Source organism: Tetrahymena thermophila, assembly GCF_000189635.1.
Source record: "Tetrahymena thermophila SB210 genomic scaffold scf_8254495, whole genome shotgun sequence".
NCBI lineage: Eukaryota > Ciliophora > Oligohymenophorea > Hymenostomatida > Tetrahymenidae > Tetrahymena > Tetrahymena thermophila.
Genome location: NW_002476270.1, coordinates 93,521 through 109,409, shown reverse-complemented (window position 1 = coordinate 109,409; position 15,889 = coordinate 93,521). Strand labels below are relative to the sequence as shown.

The following is a 15,889-nucleotide window of genomic DNA, read 5'->3' as shown; positions in this document are numbered from 1 at the left end:
ATTGTTTTTTATGTTTTCATTTAATAATTAATATTTGTTTTTATTTGTAATTTAATATATTTAATAATTGTTTATATTTTATTTTTTTTATAAGAGCTGCCTACCTTCAAATTTATTCTAATTAAGAAAATAATTAGATCAATTAGACATTATAAATAAAAAGAATTAGAATTTATTGGTTTAGTAATAATTATTCTCATAAGCATATTTGGTAGAGGATATTAAGGTTATAATCATCTCAAAAATTATTAAAGCTTATAGAGCTAATATTATAATTAATTACTTTTGTACTGATTTTAAAATTATTTAACACTTTTAATAGTTTCTTAACAATATTTATAGATAGAATAATTTAGCTATTTTTAATAGATTTCAAATAAAATGTTTTAAAGAATCAAAGATTTAGTTGCAGATTTTCCTTGGGATGATGAAGTTAAACCAAAGAGTTCTTTCTTCTTTATCAAAGACACAATATACAATAATGCTAACTTCACGATTTCTTAGATTTTAAACATTTATTTAAAGAAAAATGATGGAGTTTCTTTAATTGCTGCTACTTAAAATTATGCACACTACTTGAACACACTAAAAAGAACTGGATAAAATATTGTCCCATATATTACAAGAGAGTAGCTTACATACATAGATTTGTTTTCTAATTGTAATGATTGGGTTCCCGAAGATTTACCTTTTATTGAAGAAACTCATTAAAGTTGGTCAGAACCTCCTTCAAATGCCTTAAAGTTGTAGCTTAAGGATAACAACGAGTAAGAATATTATACTAAAATAGTAAAAAAAATAGAACTTTCTTTGGACAAGTAGGAAGGTAATCCATCTATAATTATTGATAATCTAACAAACCTTTTTGATAGAACTTAAAATAAAGCACTTTTGTATACTTTTGTTTGTAGTTTGATATAGCTTTGCAAAACTCATTCAAAAAAGCCTTCTCTATTTATCCTTTCTACTTGTACATTCGATTAAGATTTATAGAGACTACTCGGTATAATAGAAAGCTATGCAGATTCAATAATTGAAGTATTTGAAAATCCTAGTGGATATCAAAAAGATATAGCTGGATAAATAGTCATTAAAGTAAAGAAAAACAATAAAATTGCAAAATTCTTGTACAGTCTTACAGAAAATTCTGTAGAAATTAAAGATACATACACTATTTGAGCTATTTTAAATAAAACAGCTTTATTATAAAATATAAGGTAGATAAATGGCAAAGTTTATTTATTTATTTATGTTTTTTTATGGTTTTTTAAATCTGTGAATTAAGTAAATTAATCTCTTATTTTAAAGAAAAAAAAAATAAATTTATGTATTTATTTAATTCATTAAAAAGTAGAGTTTGCTTATTTAAAATATTTATTTATTTAAATAATCTAATATTATTTATGATAACCTTATTATCTCTCAACTACTTAAGTAAATAAACATATTATATTTTATTGATTTTATAAATCACAATACTTATCAGATATTACTTATAAATAAAATTTTTAAATCAGAATTCTATTTTTGAAATAAAATTTAGAAAAAAATTCAATAATTTTTTAATTAATTTGTTTAATTAACAATTTTATTAAAATGTATTAAATAAAATATAGTACTTTGAAGTTTTATATTTATTTAAAATATTTATTTATTTAAATTAAATTACAATAATCTTATTTTCTCTCAACTACCTAAGTAAATAAACATGTTTTATTTTATTAATTTTATAAAACACAATACTTATCAGAGCATATAAATAACCTTTTAAATAAAAATTCTAAAATTTAATATTATCTACATATTTTTACTATATTTTGAAAACAAGTTAACTTAAATAATATTCAAATTTTAGGTATCTGTTAATCTTACAATTTTCCATAAAAATTTTTTTTACCTAAAAATGTATTTTTAATATTATTTTTTTGTAAATAATAATTAAGAAATAACAAATTAATAATATTTAGATTTTTATAATTAGTAGCTCGTAGATATAAAAAATAATTAAAATTTTTAAATAAGAAAGCGTTCAAAAATAAAATGACGATAAAATAAATGTTTTAATAATAATAAGTATAGAATTTATCTGATTAAATGTAAATGAATTATAATAGGCGAAATATCATATTATATAAATTCTCTGATTACTCTAAAATTAATAGATATTCAGGGTTGAAATCTAAAGGATACATGAACAATTTCTTTAATCAATAATATGAACATTATTATAAGATTTTATGCCTTTTTTTAATTGAAATTGTTTGTTAAGTGTTGTTTTAGAAAAAAAACCCCACCAGTTTAAATTGAAATGAAAGAATATCTGATAAAAAGTGGGATTTATAATTGAAATAATCAAAAAAATTAATTAATTTTAGGGCAATTTAGATTAAGAATAGGTAATTTGCAAATTAAGACTTCCATAAATTGTAAATTAAAGAAATTAATTATTATACAAAAATTCAAATAATTAAAAATTGAATATAATAAAGAAATTAAGAATGAATATAGAATTTAACAAGTAAAAAAAGCTTAGATTAGGATGTTACATATTCTTTTCTCTATGCTTTTGTATTTTGAATACATTCTCTATCATAGTTAATGATTAGATATCGTTATCACTTGGGCTTATGGAAATTGTTTTTATTTCTACTTTTATTTATGGACTTATTGGGCTAATAACTATGTAGGAACAATATATCTAGCTATTTCAAAAAATGCTTTTTGTTGTAATTGTAATAATAATTTATCACTTAGTCTCTTTAGTTTTACAGCTGGTTAACTATAATCCAAATTATAATTCAGAAAATAGTGATCTTATTTTTATGATAAATATATTTCTAATACTTCTAATATTAATATACATTTGCATTAGTCTTGTATGCATAAAATATTCTTAGGAGTTACTAGCTAATATAAGAGATTCTTAGGTTAGATAAAGCGAAATGGTGGAAATGTAAAGAAATCTATTATAGTAATAATTAGATGTTGAGAATAGTTATATGCAGTAAAGTTTATCTAGGATTTCAAATTATTAAAAGACTAACAAAGCTTAAGATGATTTTAAGCTTTGAATAAATAAAGTATTCTTTTTAATTATTTAAAAGGACTTTAAGATAAAAAAATTGGTAAGATAGTCTGTCTAAGTACTAACTAAATATTTTGAATTCTCACAAACTGTAAAATAGTATTTAGTTATTGGTGATAGTAAATAACTATGACAATAGTTTCTATTTATTCTGATGATATCTAACCAATAACTAATTCATATAACATAAAAATGACAAAAAATGTGATATGATAAGTAGAACCATAAATTGATTCTTTATTTATTTATTAAAACTAAATGTAAAAAAAATAATTTACACTCAAAGAATCTAAAATTAGATTCATATAATTAAATATTTTTATAAAACAAATTAATTTATTTCTATTTATGATATATTTTATATTATTTATTAGTATTTCTCTTAATAATTAGAATCTAACAAATTAACTAAACAGAGTAAGAAAATAACAAAGATTCGTTTGGTTGTTATCAAAGATAAAAATAGGTTGTTTTATTTTTAAAAAGAACAATTTCTATAACTCAATAAATACCAAATTAAAGAATAAATATCTAAAGGAGATAAATTATCCTTTAAATAGTCTTTAATCATCTTTACATAAAGTAATTTCTCAATTCTATTAATTTCCTACAGTTCATTAATATTAAGTAAAAAAAAATGGAAATAATTGTGATATAATAAGTAGAACCATATAGTGATTATTATTTAATTTTTAAGACTAAATGCAATGAAACATAATTTACATTTCAAAGAATCTAAACTTAGATTCATATTATTAAGCATTTTTATTTATTTAAGATATTTATATTATAATATTTATTAGTATTTTTATCTTAATCATTTGAATCTAATAAGCTAATTAAACAGAGAGAAAAAAAAATAATCATTCATTAGGTTACTATTCTTGACCTAAAATAAGTTGAGTTTTATAAATCAAACAATTTTTACCACTAAATACCAACCAAATTAATAATTGAATATCTTGAGGAGTTAAATTATTCTTTAGATACTCATTAATAATATTTCAATTTACTACTAGCTCATTAATACCCCTATTTAATTTAATAGATACATAAAAATAAAGATGAAAGTGAAATGATAGGTAGAACTGTATATTGATTAATAATTTATTTGTTAAAACTAAATACAAAGAAAAAGAATTCACATTACAGATAATCTAAAATTAGATTCATTTTATTAAATATTTATATAAAGCAAAATTTATTTATTAAGATTTTTTTATTTATGATATATTTTTATACTTTTAAGAGTATTTATCTTAAAAATCATTAGAATCTTACTAATTAACTAACAAAACAGAGAAAGAAAGATTCATTTTTTTATCATTCTAGATTTAAAACATGTTTTGTTTTTTTTACTTCAAACAATTTTTATCACTATCAACAAAATTAAAGAATGAATATCTTGAAGAGATAAATTATTCTTTAGATAGTCTTTAATCATCTTTTCATAAACTAATTTCTCAATTCTATTAACTTATTACTAGCCCATTAATACCACTATTTCATTTAATAAATAAAAAAATACTTGATGGATATGTAATATAAAATAAGTAGATAGATGATATACCTGATTAATTGGTATTATTTCCTTAATTTCTTAATAAAATTATTTAATATCAAAGTCAATAACATCATCTTTATATTTAGAATTCATTTTTGCAGTCTAGCAAATCAATATGTAAAAAACCTTTATAAAATTTAAATTATTATTGATAAAATTAAAGCAATAAAAATTATATTCTTATTCCTTACATAATATGGGTCCTGAGCATACACACATTTTTAACAATTATTTTCTGATTCGTTGTTTGTTTTGTTTTTGTTTTATTGCTAATTTTAATTAGATTTATCTTGAGATGAGTTTTTTTCATTTTTTAATTCTTCATTTGCTTCTTTTTCTGTTTAAACATCTTTATTTTATGAGTAAATTATTGATGTTTAAGTTTCTGAGTTATCCACTTGAACATTATCAGTTTATATTTACATATTTATTTTATTATTTCCCTAATTAATTTTTGTTTATGTTTCTGCATCAAGCTTTTTTATTTAGGTTTCTTGATTCTCAACTATATTACTATTTAAAATAGAATGGTTTTTTATTTTTTCAACATTTCCGGTCTCATCTTCACTTTCATTGAATGAGTTAGATTTACTTGTTGGTATTGCAGACAAGTATCTTTAGTGACCTTTATGTAGTTTGGCTGAATACTTATCTAGCTTAATTTCATTTTAATAAATTTAATCTTATTCTTAATTATCCTGGTCATTTAAGTTTCTGCTTTTAAGATTATTATCCAAATATTCTTATTATGACGGAATACTTGATTGAGATTTATTTTAACTTTACTAAGGAACAATTATTTATTAGATCCTAGGACTTTCAAAAGAAGAACGGATTGAGAGCTATGATGATTTAGAGTTTTTTTATGATAGATTAACTTTTTCATATATTTCTTATTCATTATTATTTTCTAAATTTGCATTATTATCTCTTAAAAAGTTTTAAACAATATTAAAGCTCATTTAACTATCAGTAGAGCGTTGAGTATTAGGATTAAATCCTTCAAAAAACGATTCTTCCTTTTTAATTTGTGATAATTAATTGCCAATATTGAAAATATGACTTCTGTTACTCTCTGCTGATTAAAATTTACTGACTTCATGATTGGCCTAATTAGTTATATGAATATGTTGGAGTCTGCTTGACTTTGGATGCTTTTCTTTGTTATAATCACTCATTAAGTCTCCATAAATTGTAGAGAATTAATTTTTAAAACTGTCTAAAATAGATCCATTTTAATTTTATTCCTTTTAAGCTGTTTTAGGAAGACTTAAAGTCTAAACTTCGTTTCCCTCTTCTCCATTTTGCATGCTATTATAAGCATTTTAATCCTTATCTAGGTTATCACTGCTAAATAGAAGTTCTTTCTCTTCTAAAATTTTAATGATTTCATCTTTTAGATGCTAGTTCATTTCTTTCAGCTGGGAATTTTTATTTTTTAAATCTATGATTTAAAAAAATTTAGGGCTTAAATTAATTAAGAAACTTGATCAGAAAAAAAAAAATTTCTGTTCAGCATGTAAGTTTACAGCTTAAAATGAAAAATAAATTTACTATCTATTTCTTTTAAGGAATCTGCATATTATTTTGAATTATCTTCCATTTATCTTAACAAATCTTCATATTTTTCTTGGAGATCGATAATTTCCGTTTTTTATTTATATAAAATCCTCTACTGTTGCTAAGTTTATTGCTAATTTTCTTCTTACAACTATTATACTGTAGCTTATCTTTCTCTTATTTAAACCTTTAAAAAATAATAAAAGCATAAAGTTTCTAAACTAAAATTATGTGTAAATTCTTAATTACAGTATTTTCATTATGTGATTCATTAAGTTAACATATCTGAAGCTCTAATTTTCTTTGCTATTCTTTTTATCTATTTAATTCTTCTTCAAGCTGCTCTAAATTACTAACTATTGAAAAATTTTTCTAAGATAGCTCATTATTAGCTTCCTTTTTAATAAAAATAGGAATTTACTTTATTTTAAGCAATTTGCTTTTAAATATTTTTTTTAAATTTACCTAAAGTTATTCACATCTTGTTGCATAAGATTATAATTCTCTTTCTTTTTCTTGTATTAACTCTTCTACCTAAGCATCCATCTTTTCAAATTCTTCTTTAAATGCTTCATTTATCATTTCTTTATGAAAAATCAAAGTATGAAAATCAAAATTATAGAATTATTGTAATTTACCAAAATTTTAAGAGCAATTTAACAGCATATGCTCATACTCTAAAATTTACTTTAAAGCTATCTGTAACTCTATTTCTATTATTTTATATTAATAAATAATCCTTTAATATAAATAATAATCTTTCATATGTATATTTACTTTCATCTGTTTCTATGTTTTCTTACATTCTTCTTTCAGTGAAAGGTTGCTTAACTATATCTTAAATCTTATGATTCAAGTCTTAGAGCTTTCCCATCTAGCTCTCAAAAGATGTGTGATGATTAATCATACTATTTTATTTTAAAGAAATTCAAAAAGTATCAACTTTCCTAATATCTCGAATCTAATAGCTAGTATATTTTTATGTAATAATTTGAAGATTAACTTTTTTTAAGATTTTTTTAATATATTAATCAACTTATTACTCAATAATTTTCTTTAAAGAGATATTAAAAGTGCCCAAAAATTTACTTAGTTAATTTTCATTCGTAGAATATTTACTAAGATTTAAAAGACTTTATATATAGAACAATTTATTTCAGAGTACAGACAAATACTCACTACTATAATATTTTTATTTCTACTAAATTATTACTAGAAGATTTTTTCAATTGAAATTAATTTAATTTAAATTTGCTTATTTATTTTAATTTAAAAAAGTTAAAATTGAAGAAAAAAAGAATATGTTTATAAATTATTAATAGTTTTTTAAAAGTTAAATAATTTTGTTTAAAATATTTTTAATAAATAAAAAGTATATTATAAAATATCGTACCCCTTTCTTAATACTTTAAAAGTTAAAATGAAATATGTATACACTAATAAATATAGATTAAATAATCTATTATAATTATTTTAAGATCTTTTTTAGATCAAAGAGATTTAAGAGTTTATTTTTATTTAAGACTTTTCTAAACATTTTGAAAGAATATTAAAATTTTATAAAATAAAATTTAATAAGTAATATCTATTATTAAATTTTTAATAGATTTTGTATTTAAAAGTATTTTAAAGAAAGACCTTAAATTCTAGTTAAGTAAAAAAAATATTAATATTAAATAATCTTAAACTAAATATATTTTTTTATTTTAAAAACATATAAAAAAAATTAATAATAACATTCAATATCTTTTGTTTAAAATCCACAATAAATTATATTAACTATTATTATGAAACTCATAAAAAATTCTATCGATTGGATTTCTAATTTAGGATAGATAGATTGAAAAGTTATAAAAAAGGATAATTTAAAAAAAAATACATTTAGTTTGTGTTAGTAGTAAATCGCTAGAAAAGTATTTTTCATATTCAAACTTTATTTATAAAAAAAGAATACATCTAATTCTTTGTTTTAAATAAATTTTGTGCTATCAAAATCAAATCAGATAAATAATATAATAATATAGATTAGTGTATACTATACTTTTATAAATCTTTAATAAATTAGTAAATATAAAAAATAATAAATTATAGAAAAATAAATAATATTATCAGTCTATATATATTAATAAAATATTTGTTGAAATTTATTTTATTTAAGCATTTCTAAATATAAAAATATATTTTAATTTTCAGATCTCAAAACAAAAATTTCTAATTTAGGACAATACTTAATTTTATAATTTAAATAGTTAAAAATAAAATAAGAATTTGAACACATTTTTTTTATATAATTTTAGTTTAAGTATTTAATATTCAATAATCTAAATAAGTTTTTATTGAAATTATAATCACTAAAAAATTTGTTAAGTCTTTCGGTATTATTTAAAATTTAAACTTCTTTGGTCTTCATTAATTAAGATTTAAATTCATGGTTAAAAATATGATTTTTTTTGACAAAGATAAAAAAATTAAAAAAAATTAATAACTTTTAATTGAAGTTTAAACTATAAAAAATTGATACGAAATTCATTAAAAAGCACAAGTGCTACTCTAAATTAATAACAATCAGCTAAATATTGACATACTTAGTTTTTATTTATTTATTTATTTATTTATTTATTTATTTATTTATTTATTTATTAATATTATCAAATTTGTTTGAAATTTATTTAATATGAATTTTTAAAATTAATTTTAATAAAAATGAAAATAAATTAAATAAGATTTAAAGAATTTTATAAAGCTTACAAATAAGTTTTAATATATTTTTAAATAAAATTTATTTATTTATCACTTATTTTAAAATGTTCATAAATCCTCTTTTTTATTTATATCTAAAATTTGGTTAATTAATTCCATAATGTAGCTTTCCAATAGCTTTTAAGAGTTTTAGATATTACTGTCTTCTATAATTTTATCAATTTTATTTGTGTCAAGATAATAGTATTTATGCCTTTAGTAGTATATTCTTATTTCAGGAACTACTTTAGCTTGGGGTTTGAATTCGAAAATATGTTAATCATTTTCTGAAATATCAAAAAAAGAAAATTATACTTCTAGGTTGTTTGGAAAGATAAGATTTTATTACATTTTTGTAAAAATAGATATTATTTGTAAGCTAGCTCTGGAATAAGTAGATAAAAAAAGAATAACATTAATAACTTTTTCTTTCTTTAGCATTTTTAGATATCTATCTGAGAAAGACCTTTCAAAAAAATAGCTGTTAAGCTATAAAATTTTAGGATTTAATTTCAATATTCTTTCATCTAATTATTTATTTCTTAGAAAAAATAATTAGTTTTAGCTAGGCTCATGCAAGACACTTGAAACAAATAGCATAAGTTCTGAGAATATAATAAAATCTTAGTGTTTAATTTTGAATTTAAATTTATTTAAGCTTCTTGTTTTATTATTAAAGTGAAACATAAATACAGATGGAATATTATCATAGGAATTATCTTCCATATATTCTGAGAGTTTTTGTGTCAGCTTGTTTTCAAATCTATCAATAAACAAAAAAACTACTTCTTATTGTATTTAGGTTTTTATTCTAGATATGTAATTATAAGGATCTTCCTTTTTACCATCAATTATTGTTTTTGTATCTCTTGTTATGTTGTAAAAGCTTTAATACAAATACTCATCTTGATAGACCTTCTTTCTGTAAAATAATGCCAAAGAGTAATAGCTTTTTTCAATCAAATATTTTCTTACTCTGTGATTAAATGTGTATAAGCGATATGGTTTTTAATTGTCTTCAAAGAACTTAATAGTTCTTTCTACTGCCTTATCGTTATCATACAACACTCTTAAATATTTATCAAATTTATCATATTTTCTAACAATTATTAAATAAGCTGCTTCACTTTCGCTCTCTTTTCCATTTTAATCGCTTTAATCTTGTTAAATAAAAAATCTACTTAAAATCTCTTGATTTTCACTTTCTATAAATGTATATAAAAAATTTTTTTTTGAAAGTTCAACAAATGTTCTATATACTTTATTGTATTCATTCTTTTTCCCGATGAAAATAAATTAAAATTTTTGTTTTTATTCATCAAAGCTTTTGATTGAGTTGACATTTATTAGCTTTTCAAAAAAGAATAAATCTATAAAATATTTAAATTATCTTCTACTAATAACATCAAATTCATATTGAGTATAATTTCCATCATTATACATATAAATAGCAGGAGCACCTTTATCTTATAATATATCTGCTAGTATTTTTTATTAATTAAGATTTACTACTAAATAATTAACCATCATTTTTGGATCTGATGATAATTATTGTTGTTGCCATAATGAATTTAAAAATTATTCTAGTTCTCTCGACTCGTTACACCATTCTTGATGTATTAAAATAACAGCTCTTTTACTATACTTAGACAATTCCTATTCTAAATTTTATTAAGTTAACTAAACCAACCCTTTTGTTTGACTTAGAAAGCTAAATGCTAGCAAAACAAAGCTAAAAACGATTTCAAATTTCATTCTTAATTTTTAATTTTTGCTATTTAGAAGATTTTAAGAAATTTATTTGCGTTTTGATAATTTAGATATTTAATTATTAAATAATTATTTTTAAAAATAAAAAAACCTCATTTCTTTTATTTTAATTTATATTTTTTATAAAAAATATATCTTTAAAATATAAATTTACTAACACAAAATTATTTTAGAATAAAAATATTTCATATTTTATTTTACTTTTTAATTTTTAGAAAAGTGTTTTTTATTTTCACTATTTTTATTAATTTTTTTCATGTGAATGAATTGAATTTCAAACAGTATGATATTGTTGTTAAAGCTTTCTAAATGGCTTAATTACAGTAATAACTTCGAGTACAGCAACAATAATTAGCAAGACAATTTTAAATATATATCCCCATTTAATCTTTTTGGATGTCTACTTTAAAACTTTTGAAAAAAGATTTGTTAAATTTAAAAAAGATATTTAATTGATAGGCTTTTACTTTTTGTATGTGTAACTAATCTTTGATAATCTCTCTAATAGAAGATATATATTTATTCAAGTTGGCGATTAGCCTGTTAAGCTGCTCTAACTGATTCAGATATAGAATCTAATTTTTTAAAAATATGTTTAAAAAACTTATCAAAATGTATACTTTTACCTATGCCTATATACTCGTCTTCCACTATATTTCTCCAATTAAAATTAATAAATTTTCCTTTTTTATCTTAGCTTTAGAAGCAAACAATAACAGGCATATTATTTTCAGCTTTGTAATGATAGGTGTATTCTGCTCTCATGTCTACTTCATGAAGTATTTAACCTTAACTAGAAACTAGCTAAATATTAAATTTATATTTTTGGCGCTTAATAATCATAAATTTACTTCAAATTTAACATTTTCTTCTCTTTCTCCAGATATTTAATAATCTATTTTGAGATTTCTACCTTCAATAGCTTGAACTTCAAAACAATGACGGTCTTTATTACTAACTTCTATTGATAATCCTTGAATAAATCCAACAACAAAAGCATAAATTAGATAATTTTTAAATTTAAAACTTGAATTTTTCATTGTATTTTTCATTTTGATTTTAAGATATAAAAATTTTACAATAAGTAACCAATTTAATTACAATATTAAATCTAATTTTTTTAATTAGATTCATGATCAAAGATATTAAACTTACTTACGTGTAGATTTTCAAGTATTTAAAAATTTATTTGAGAATTAACTTTTTAACCTTTTAAAAATCTACATTATAAATTGAAAAGTCTTTTTAATAAACTTTTTAATTGATTTAATTTTTGAGAAAATCAAATTTTTGGAAATTATGTTAAAGAATATTGAAAACAAGATTCAAAAAGTACAAAATTTTAATAATAAAAGAATACTACAATTTTAAATACCACATTTAAATTTATTTATAGCATTCATTAATTAGATAAATATAAAACCTAAAAATAATTAAATTATGCTTTCATTGCAAAAACAAATTATTTACAACACCTGTTTACATTCTTATTTATCTATTTTTAATTTTAAAATTCTACTTAAAATTATTAGATTAATATAAAATAGTTAATTTAATGGATTAAAAAGCAAAATTTATAACCTTTTTCATGAATTAATAAGTTAAAAAATAAACTATTTGAATTTTTTAAAAATTTTGATTTTTTTGAATAAATTAATGAGGTAAAATAGATTTGCAATTAGATAAATTTATTTAGTTAAGATTAATAATATTATATCAAACAGTGATAATGAAGCTATTTACATAGAAGAGTAATAAAAACATCCTTTTAAAAATGAATTAGATATTTTATTCATTAAATATGTGGGAGATATGTATTTTAGAAAGTGAAATATTAAAATGAGAAATTCACAATGATAAATCTCAAGAAAGATTCATCATAAGCAATATAATTGCGTAATAGCTATTAATCATATGCAATACCTTAATTAATAAGGATCAATTATCAAAAAAGTTTAACTTAATCGCTATTTAGAAAAAGAATATTTTAAAAGAAATAAGAAAAAAAGAATCAAATAAAGTAAAATAGGCCAAATAACAAGGTAAAATAAAATAGTTTGATAATGGAATTCAATTTGAAAGACATATTTCTTTAAGATTGAATAGATTAAAATAGTAATCCAAAAACACAATAGCTAAATATTTTTAAATTAAAAATTATAAAGGTAGTAGAAAATGGCTGCATAATCTAAAATACCATCTAATGATTAATTATGGGCTGATTTGATGTCATAATTTGTCAAGTTTTTCTTCAAGAATGGATAGAGGACAGTAATTACAGTTGTTTATTAAATTTTAAATATTATTCTCAGCTCTAACTTTAGATGATTATTAGCGTATATAAATAAACCATCAGCAAATCCATAAAAATAATTTTAAAACTTTCATTATTTAAATAAATAAATAGATCTATTGTAATATTATTTTTTAAATACAAAAAAGACAATTACCATTTCAGCAATACTTGCTTTATTAGGTATGCTTAAGTTACGCAAAAACTAAAGAAGTAGGGAAGTAGATTCTAAAGTCAAGTAAGAAAAAGAAAGAAAGGGTAAGGGAGATGTTGATAAAGTATTCTTTGAGCGTATTAAAACTCTCTTAAAGATTGTAATCCCATCAATTAAATGTACTGCAATAATCGATATAGTGCTTTTAACAGTCTTCTTAGTTTTCCGTACTTATTTGTCTATCTATTTAGCTGGAGCAAATGGTCGTATTGTAAAAGCCATCATCAAGCTTGATTACTAATTGTTTGTGAAGAGAGTAATGATTTTATTTTATTTTTATTCATGCAACTTTTTATCAATTATATTTCATCATTAATTAAGAGACTATATCTATTTATCTATCTATTAATCTATCAATCTCCTAATTTTAAATCCTAAATATATCTAAAAAATAAAGTAAATTAATTGCCCTAATCATAAGAATTAATCAAATAAGCTATTTATTCAGTTTTCTTATTTAAAAAAAAACAAGCAAGTTCTAGTGAATTCTTTTAATACAATTTTTATAATTCAGTAGTAATAGATTTATATAAACTCAAAAAATAAATGATTGAATCAATAGATAGATAAATAAATAAATACTTAAGATTAGCTGATTGTAAACATTTTAACTTAATTAATATAGATTATATAACTTTGCATGATTGCTATCCCTGCTTCTTTTGTTAATAGCTACTTAGACTTCTTAAATAAAAGATTAGCTGTTTTCTTCAGAACACAATTGACTTAGCACTTATGTGGACTTTACTTAAATGGTATGATTGGCTATTAATTAACTAGTCTTGACTGTCGTGTAGCTAATCCTGACCAACGTCTCACTAATGATATTGAGTAAAATTTTAAATAAGAAGATATTTTAATTAATATATTTTAATTACTTAAAGAAAATGGGCTAACTCTTTATCAGTTATCTATTCTAACTTCACTAAGCCTGTTTTGGACATAATTTTATTCTCCAGAAAATTAGCTGAGTAAGTAGGATGGAGAGGTCCTTTAATGGTTGTCCTTTGGTATTTCTTCTCTGGTTTGGTTATTAAGTATATCTCCCCTCCTTTTGGTAAACTCACTGCTATTGCTCAACGTAATGAAGGTGACTACAGACATTGCCACACAGATATTGTTCACCATTGCGAAGAAATTGCTTTTTATAGAGGTAAAAAATGCTTAAATTAATATTTTAATATTATATGTATACGCTAAATTTTAAAATTTATATATTTCTAAAATATCATAGGTAATAATTGGGAAAAGGAAAGAGTAGCCGAATCTTTTAATAAGTTGATAAGACATTAAGTTAATGTAATGGTTAAGCGTATGTATATGGGTACATTTGATTCTATGCTTGTTAAGTATGGTGCTGTTATGGTTGGTTATGCAGTACTTGGTTTACCCGTTTTTGGTCCTGGAAAAGAATAGTATTTAGCAAAGATTGGTAAAGACTCTTCCACTATTACTAGAGATTACGTTAGAAACTCATCTCTTTTAATTAATCTCGCTAAAGCTATTGGTAGATTAGTCGTTTCATATAAGGAAATTTAAGAATTAGCTGGTTATACAACTGTTGTTTGTGAAATGAGAGATGTTTTACTTGATTTAAATAAGGGTAATTATACATTAATTTAATAATTAAAAAAATATTATTTTGAACATTTTATATTAGGATAATACAAGAGAAAATTGGTAGAATCAGCTGTTGAGTATGGCTTCTAATAAACTACTGCCCCTTAATTTGTTACTATTTAAACTGGAAATGTAATTTCTATTTAACATAATTATTTCTTTATAATTAATTACTAATCATAATAATAATAATAGCTTCACGAAGTTGAAGATGTCATTAAATTTGACAAGGTCCCTATTGTTACACCTGGTGGTGAAAAACTTGTTAGAGAAATCAGCTTAGAAATTAAAGTTGGTGAAAATGTTATTGTAACTGGTCCTAATGGTTGTGGTAAATCCTCACTCTTCAGAATTCTTGGTGGTTTATGGCCTATTTTCACTGGTTCATTGAGCAGCCCCTAATTAAGTGAATTATTCTACATCCCTCAAAAGGCATATCTCCCTACTGGTACTCTCCGTGACTAAATTATTTATCCTGATACTAGACTTTAAATGCTTAGAAAAAAAAAAACTGATGATGTATTTAAAAAAACCTTTTTTAAACAAAATAAATATAATTTTTTTTTTTAAATTAGGATTTAATTGAATATTTAAAAAATGTCAACCTTGAGTATATTGTCAACAGAGAACCTAAGAAATTTGAAGCTTTTGAAGACTGGTATGATAAGCTCTCTGGTGGTGAAAAGTAGAGAATAGCTATGGCTAGAATGTTCTATCATCATCCTAAGTTTGCAATTTTAGGTAATTTAAATTTCTATTTCCACCTATATTTCTTTTTAATTGAATAATAATCATAAAATTTTAGATGAATGCACCAGTGCAGTTAGTGCTGATGTAGAAAATAGCTTATATGCTTACTGCAGAAAGAATAATATTACTTTGTTCACTATTTCTCATAGAGTTAATGATCTCAAGTAACACCATGATTACATTCTACGTTTTGATGGTGAAGGAGACTGGAAATTAGAAAAGATTAACCATTGAATAAAACATTAAAAAATTAGATAAAAACTAGAATAAACATTACAAAAATAAAAATCACAA

The 15,889-nt window shown here is 21.2% G+C and overlaps 5 protein-coding genes across 5 annotated transcripts; 2 read left to right on the top strand and 3 right to left on the bottom strand. All coding sequences in view use genetic code 6, as the record gives it.

Annotated features, from left to right (window-relative positions):
• Positions 1–381: 381 nt before the first annotated feature.
• On the top strand, positions 382–1,179 carry TTHERM_000564159 (hypothetical protein; the record flags this gene model as incomplete). Its single annotated transcript, XM_012799183.1, has 1 exon — positions 382–1,179. One exon carries the CDS (start codon positions 382–384, stop codon positions 1,177–1,179), a length of 798 nt encoding a protein of 265 aa, XP_012654637.1.
• Positions 1,180–4,445: 3,266 nt separating this feature from the next.
• TTHERM_00564150 (hypothetical protein) lies at positions 4,446–7,116 on the bottom strand (the record flags this gene model as incomplete). Its single annotated transcript, XM_001022014.2, has 7 exons — positions 4,446–4,775; positions 4,841–6,093; positions 6,204–6,396; positions 6,459–6,605; positions 6,675–6,793; positions 6,848–6,922; positions 6,987–7,116. The coding sequence occupies 7 exons, from the start codon at positions 7,114–7,116 to the stop codon at positions 4,446–4,448; spliced, it is 2,247 nt and encodes a 748-aa protein (XP_001022014.2).
• A 2,791-nt stretch (positions 7,117–9,907) lies between these two features.
• On the bottom strand, positions 9,908–10,384 carry TTHERM_000564149 (hypothetical protein; the record flags this gene model as incomplete). Its single annotated transcript, XM_012799182.1, has 1 exon — positions 9,908–10,384. The coding sequence occupies one exon, from the start codon at positions 10,382–10,384 to the stop codon at positions 9,908–9,910; it is 477 nt and encodes a 158-aa protein (XP_012654636.1).
• A 608-nt stretch (positions 10,385–10,992) lies between these two features.
• TTHERM_00564130 (emp24/gp25L/p24 family protein) lies at positions 10,993–11,770 on the bottom strand (the record flags this gene model as incomplete). The annotated part of the gene is made up of 4 exons (XM_001022012.1): positions 10,993–11,129; positions 11,186–11,293; positions 11,345–11,522; positions 11,570–11,770. 4 exons carry the CDS (start codon positions 11,768–11,770, stop codon positions 10,993–10,995), a joined length of 624 nt encoding a protein of 207 aa, XP_001022012.1.
• Positions 11,771–12,632: 862 nt separating this feature from the next.
• On the top strand, positions 12,633–15,829 carry TTHERM_00564120 (ABC transporter family protein; the record flags this gene model as incomplete). The annotated part of the gene is made up of 10 exons (XM_001022011.2): positions 12,633–12,760; positions 12,884–12,989; positions 13,161–13,481; positions 13,851–14,056; positions 14,110–14,378; positions 14,460–14,828; positions 14,886–14,977; positions 15,041–15,364; positions 15,421–15,586; positions 15,651–15,829. 10 exons carry the CDS (start codon positions 12,633–12,635, stop codon positions 15,827–15,829), a joined length of 2,160 nt encoding a protein of 719 aa, XP_001022011.2.
• Between the last annotated feature and the right edge of the window lie 60 nt (positions 15,830–15,889).